At 28.9% G+C, this 7,460-nt stretch overlaps 1 protein-coding gene across 1 annotated transcript in view; it reads left to right on the plus strand.

Annotated features, from left to right (window-relative positions):
• LOC100568787 (nose resistant to fluoxetine protein 6) overlaps positions 1-7,460 on the plus strand; it is a 135,475-nt gene that overhangs the window by 106,895 nt on the left and 21,120 nt on the right. The window contains exons 3-4 of the mRNA XM_016800251.2: positions 1,334-1,555; positions 6,627-6,841. Coding sequence (XP_016655740.2) covers positions 1,375-1,555; positions 6,627-6,841 — 396 coding nt within the window. The 5' untranslated portion in view covers positions 1,334-1,374. The remainder of the gene's footprint in view (positions 1-1,333; positions 1,556-6,626; positions 6,842-7,460) is intronic.

Below are 7,460 nucleotides of genomic sequence, written 5' to 3' on the forward strand. Positions count from 1 at the left end.
CCAACATCCTCCTTCGAATGTTTTTTTATGATTTTAAGTCTAGCTCAATTCTTTCAATCATCGATTACCTGATTCCTTATAAATAATTATTCTTTAATGACCTTATAACTAGGAATAATTTTTCTGATTAATAAACTGGAGATTGTAGTTTGCATTTTTAAATATGATTTCCTACTGTATATTTTTTTCTAATTTTTTTTTTTATTTCTAAAATGCATTTGCCTGCGGATGCCAACATCCTCCTTCGAATTTTTTTTTTTTTGATTTTAAGTCTAGCTCAATTCTTTCAAACATCGATTACCTGGTTCCCTATGAATAATTCTTCTTTAATGAGCTAATTACTAGTTATAATTTTTCTGTTTATGAATTTGGAGATTGTAATTTGATATATTCAGTGTCCCTACTGTATAATTTTTCTAATCGGTATTTCTTATTTTCTTATCTTATAACTCCTTTTTTTTTATAGGTCTTGAAATTGTACAATTTTTGCTTCCACTACTATGGTCATTAGCATAACAATTAGTTGTAAATTTTATAATGGAGAACAGAAAAACGATCCCCGCGAGGCCGATACAACATGTGAATTTAATTGCTTAAATTTTACTCCTTAATAAATGACCAGTGATGACCAGTGACGACACCCTTAACTCAATTAAAAATTATCATCAACTTACCCAGGCTTGGTTACTTGTGCTATAACTCCAGCGTATGTCGTTTTTATCGTTACTCGTTAGATCCACTGACTAGTAGTTACGAGAAAGTGAAGAATAAAAAACATAGGCTATCGGTACTCTAACTTTTGGTAATTAGGAATAATTTTTTTAATTATTATGGTCGTAGAAGTTTTATTTTACAGTATTATATAATAAGTTATCAAACTAAACTTTTCATATATTATATTGGCTTTACTATAATTAGTAAATATAAAGGTTAGGATAAGTTTTAGGTTTTACTAAATGTATATTATTATTTACTAAAGGTGGTAGACTTTTCATCAATTTGGTCAAAAATATTATGCTCAATCAAAGATTACTCGAAAACATAAAAAAATATAATTCTGCGTAAAAACGTTTTGTTTACATTGCATTATGATTTTTTACACAATAAAACAGGTACTTATATAATACCGATCGCTCACGACCGAAGTTTACCTTGATCTACGATCACCACTGTTCCATAAACTCACTTATGCTCCATTCGTTTACGAACCGGTGTTTGTTACGGTCCGAACGCATGAGTGAAATACAATTATTTATAGTACAATACTAATTATATAAGTATAATAATAATATTTTTATATTAATAACAATAATGTCTTGTACATCATTGTTAGTTTGTACGGGTGTTGTTTTCTTCCTGCATGTCTTCGAGGTCATGTCCGTCGATATCGACGGTTCGGCGGACAGCGGTTTGCCGAAGACATGGTTCGCGAAAATCTTCTACGAGGCGCTGGTCGACTTCAACGGGCCCAGAGACGTTGGAAGCATGGCGTGTCGCCAACAGACGCAAATGTACGCCAGACACTTGGAAAATGATTCGCTGTGGGCGGTGCAAAGTTAGTAAAATGTTTTAATAATACATAATATACCTACCAACTTAATTGTTAAGGAAAAGTAAAAACTGGGTATTTTATACAATGACCAAGTTGTAGCGTGTAATGTATATAATACGATGTAATTGGAATTTATTCGTTTCAGTCAAAAGTACACCTTTCCCTTTTTCCGCCGATTCACTTTTCCACCAAATTATGAATAGGTCAATTCCCCTTACCACGATATAAAAAAACGTATAGGCTATAGGATGGCGTTTTAATAATATTGAAAGTTGTAGCTATTATAGGGACGGAAAATTATTAATTAACAATTAATAAAAATATTAAACAAATATAAATTATTTAATTAAATAAACAAATGTTCGATTTTATTCAACTTTTGTTTATGGGTAAAAAAGGTTCCATCTAAATATAATAGTTACAAGTTACAAAATGTTCAGATGTTAAATTTGACTTCCAGTCTCGAGGTGCATATGCCCATATTCTTATCCTCGTGTATAGGATGACCAGCTAACCTAGCAATAACGTAAGCTAACCTATATATATATATGAAAACAAATTTAGAATCCCGTGTTTCTGAAAACAAACGCAAATATTGCTTTTTTATTATAGGTAGGTACCTATGTACCTATATAGATAAATAGATAAGTATACAAACTGAAGAAAAAAAAAGGTGGGCATGTGACAAAGGTGGGCAATAACTATTAGTTAAAAAGTTAATTTTTTTTAACTTTTTAACTTAACTAGTTCGTTTATTTTCTAATCAACTGATGAACTTAACAAGTTTAATTTACAGTTGAAATAACTTAGCTTTTATCAGTTGATTTTTAAAAAATCCATAAAGTTAAAAACATTTTGAAATTGTTCGTTTATACGTAAATATTACTACATCAGTATAAAATAAAAATAATCCAATACAAAAATACAAACATTTCTGTTCTTCATCTTGATAAAATAATTTTGTGTACATTGATATATTTTATTAAGTTATAAATTAAATATTATGTGAGATGCAGTTATAAATTTTTTTAATAAAATTAATAATTTTAAATTATAAATTGACAATTGTTATATTTTAATGTTATATAACTTATAATATACGTATATGAAGGTCATGTACTCATCTTCACGTATTATGACATTCAATAAATTGTTATAAGATATAAAAAAATATATTTGTTAAATTAGTAAATAATAGTAAAGTAAAAGGGTATACAGTTTACATTATGAAAAAAGTTCAATAAAATTGTTTTTTATAATTTATAAATTAGAAACTAGAAAGACACATTCACTCTTTATGTGATTTACATAGTAATTTAAAAAAAAATTGATTAATGGGCCTCACTCCACGTCTTTTTTTGTCAAAAACTACTGTCTCTAATTCCAACTATACGTGCCGACAATTATCACGATTTTTATTCTGAAAAAATATTCGGATTGTCCGTAATATATTCAAGGAAACAGTCGAGCCACATTTTTAATTTTTTGTAATTTAAAATGCAATAACAATTGTAAAAAATTCAAAAAAATTCAGAATTTCCAACTTAAATACTTAATTAAATAAATACTATTTTAAAAATGTACCTCGACCGATGCCTCGTAGACAGTTGTGGAAAAAAATAATATTTTGTCAGAATGCAAATCGAGTTAATCGTTGCGACGTATTATTAGAATCAGAATCGTGTGTTTGAGTGAAAAATAAACATTTTTTCATGATCACAATATTAAATACTGACATGTGCGTGTGAGTGCGTGTGAGAGCCCTCCGTACCGCTACAATTGACCCGAATACACGTCACACACACTAATAATCATTTACGACTGACACATAGATCTCGGGTGGCGACAACGAGATTAGGAATTGCCTAAATGATTCTCCTTAAATTAATGCGACGTCGAGGCCCCTTAACTTTTTTTAAACTGAGTTAAGTTAATATTTTTTTCTAAATTAACTATTAACCTATCGAGTTAAATTTATAATTTGTTAACTGTTAACTTTTAACTAATCGGTCTTGTGTCCTCTTAACTTTTTTGACCTATTGTCGTACTGATGGTTAGGCGGGTTCCCCCCTACGTCGAGTCGAGATACTATTTTCAGCTTGTATTCAGGGCCTTATTTATGCAAGGACATTATGGGTATTTGTCCATGGCCCGTGCAAATCAGGGCCCATTTACTGGATTTAATTCTTTTAATTTTAATTAATAATCCTTTAATTTTAATAACACCGAATAAAATGTGCTCATTTAAAAATATTTAATATAAATTATATTTTCACTGTCATAAAAAATGTACCTAGTTATAAGATAAGAAAATAAGAAATACTCCTTAGAATGGTCTATTATTTTACGACACACATATTATTAATTTAATTATTAATATAATAGTATATGAACATTAAAAAGAAACAAAAATAGATAGATAATTATTACATAAAATAAATTGCCAAAAATACATAGGTATTTACAGGAAGTTTACATCATTATTTCTTAAAAATAACATAGCATATTTGTATTTAAAACTAACACAAATAGATGAAATAAAATCTTATGGTTCTAATAAGGAGGAGATGTTATTAGCTATATTTAACGCGCGCGGGGAAAATGAATTGGCACCAGATTTTTTTCCGATAGTAGGGAATAATAAATAATTCTTTACTACTAAAGAAATATGATTACTTCGTACTTTTATTTATTGTAAGTACTTTTAATTTAAATTATACCTAGGTTTATAATTATATAAATAAATTAAATTTGTAACCGCTGAAATGATTTCCTTATTTACGTTCTAGATGATAATATATTCAGTCATTATCGAAATAATATATTATAATATAGAGCAGAAAATGCAGCAAAAAAATGTCTTGCTCATAACTAGCTTGACAATGTATTAAAAAAAAACCAACAAAAAATAAAGATAATTCTTCGGTACACTAAAATTTAATAATATTAATATATATATAAATAATTATATTTCAATTAACTCCAATATTAAAGCTGCAACTAGAGAAAACTGGTTCTGTTTAACGCAAATTAAACATGGTAATGCGATGTCAACGATGGTAATGCGGTTATGGAATCCTCTTTATAAATTAAAAATTATAATTAAATATATTATTATTATAATATTATGTTGTATTTTACGAATCACGCCAACAATACAAATTCTTTTAAATTCTAAACGATAAACAGGAAACGCCCGGGATAACAAACCAGAATCTTGTTTCCTGTTTATCGTTTAGAATTTAAAATAATTTGGGCGCATGTAAATTGCACCGATTGTGCCCTTTTTAGACCTTTTTTTATGTAAATTCCACCGGTACTTTTTTGTACCTGAAAAAATATGTAAATTCCACCGGTACGTTTTTACAACCGGAAAAAAAATATAATTTCCACCAGTTACAACTCTTTTACATAACTAGAGTGCAGTGTTTCTGTAATTAAATAATTATAATTAATTATAATTTTATTTATTTTACAATATTATTATTACTATAACATTTAATAATTACCTGTAATTACAGAAACGACATTTAAAGTTACTTAATTATTTTACAATATAAAATTTGTATTTATTTATTTATTTATTTATTTACGGACAAATTGTCCAATTTCAAATATATTTACCTACAATAGTGACACAATAGTAACTATAGTAATTTACAATAAGTTGAGCATTAGTTACAATATATAAAAAAAAATAACTTAAAATGAACAGAAGTCATACCTTATATTTAAATATATAATATATAATAAACAATGAAATACAAGATAATACAAATTTAGAGAATACAATTAATTAAATAAATATTATAATATAATATCTATATAGGTAAGGTATATATGTAAAAAAAAAAATTGCTTAGATGAAATTCAAATGGATTAAAAATAATTGATAAGTTAAAATAATTAAAATTTAGATTGATAATGGTTGGATGCAGCTTTGACGAATTGTATAATGGATATTCTTTTCTTTGAATGATGATATAATGTTATTTAAATATTTTTGACGTGATTTTGATTGAGAGTTTCTGAGATTATTAGGTTCGTCAATGCTGTTTAATTTAATGTAGGTGAATGTTTGAATTTCTAATAGAGCTTTTACAAAGTGGTGTATATTTGGGTGTGTGTTTTCAAAGGATTGAGCTAGATGTGAGTGAAACGACTCACATGCATTCATAGTTAAATTTAATTCAGCGCTACATTGAGCCCAAATATTTTGGGAGAAATTATGCTTCATTTGTCATATAGGTGTCTAAAATATAATCTGCGAATTGTGTAAGTTTTGAGTTTATAGGTTTAATAGACATTAATTCCATAACAAACAAATTGGAAACATCTTTAGAGTACCGGTGGAATTTACATTTTTTTTTCTGGTAAAAAAAAAGTACCAGTGGAATTTACATGTAATAAATTCAACCCTAAAATCGACTACCTGTAAATTAGTGCAATTTACAATCGCCCGTTTTCCCATACCGTATAAAAATAAAATAGGGGCAAAACTGACTGAAAAAATGAATATTTTCATAATAATTCAGGATCTTAAAATAAACGTGATCTCTTTGCACAGTTGTATTAAGGTATAATTAACAAATATTAATTGTATACATGTTTAATTATTACGTGTATCTATACTGTATGCTTTGCTAATATTGGATATGGAAATTATATAACAAAAAAAAAATCATAGATATGTATACTGCCAACTTTTCGTTAAAGAATAAATTGTCGAATTTTGTCGTGTCTGCAGCATACTATTATAGACGCGCAATAGGGTTTCTATTATATTATTAAAATATAATACATAGGCGTGTCTTGAAATATTTCGCAGATCTGGCCGAGATAATTTTTTGGGAAATCCCATATGAGATCACCTGTCTACCTCCCCAAAAAAAGTTCTAGAAGTTTGGTTTGGGCTTATTTACATTAGCATTGGTGACCGCTGGCCGTTGCCAGAGTGGCCGGACCCATATGCACAGCTCATATAATTTACCCGTTTATGCAAACCTAATGTGTATTACTTATTTTTAATTCTTAAATATTGTTATATTTTTTTTTTAAATATATTAATATGCAGTGTCCGATTCTTGGAGTCGGTATCCGAACGGCATACTCGTCGGCACCTCACACCACATGGGTGTGTACGATGAGTGCGTCAACGTGCACCGGCCAGTTCAGGGAAAATACTGTATACCATCCGTCAAACTCGGATCGTCAAACGGCGTCGATTTTACGGTCGGCAAGCCCGACCAACCGCAGAGCAACGACCACGCCTGGCGCGAGATACTCGGGGTGAGTATACGATAGATAGGTAATATCAATAGATAGGCGATATTATAATAATATTATGATCACAATTTATAATATCATATCGACATTATAAGAATTATCGCGGCTCGTGACTGGTGATGGCAAGAGTAAACCTGCTATGGAAAAAAGTACATATAGATTCCACCAGCTATTGTTTACAATATATACAAATCGATTTTGCAGATTTAATTTTTTTTTCAATGTAAAAAAAAATGTAAAAACATAACAATGATAATTATAAGCACCCATGATAAAAATACTATAAAAAAATTGTAAAAATGAATTGTTTTTAGAAAGTTAAGTCCTCTGGATTATCATATATAGCCATTTATAGATACAATGTACATACAATATCAAAATATAAGGACGTACCGTCGTACTTGCAGCTTGCTGCACGTTTAATTATTTTATCTCGTATATTACGTTATCGACAAGTATTAACTATTTATATACAATAATACCTTATCAGTGGCGGATCCAGGGCTTAATTTTGGGAGGGTCATGGGGGGGAGGGGCAAAAGTACAAAAAGTTGCAAAATTGGCTACAAAATTGACCAAACACAGTGTCAAACAAAGGAAACTACGGTGATGGGGGGGGGGA

Source organism: Acyrthosiphon pisum, chromosome A3 (genome assembly GCF_005508785.2).
Source record: "Acyrthosiphon pisum isolate AL4f chromosome A3, pea_aphid_22Mar2018_4r6ur, whole genome shotgun sequence".
NCBI classification, from domain to species: domain Eukaryota; kingdom Metazoa; phylum Arthropoda; class Insecta; order Hemiptera; family Aphididae; genus Acyrthosiphon; species Acyrthosiphon pisum.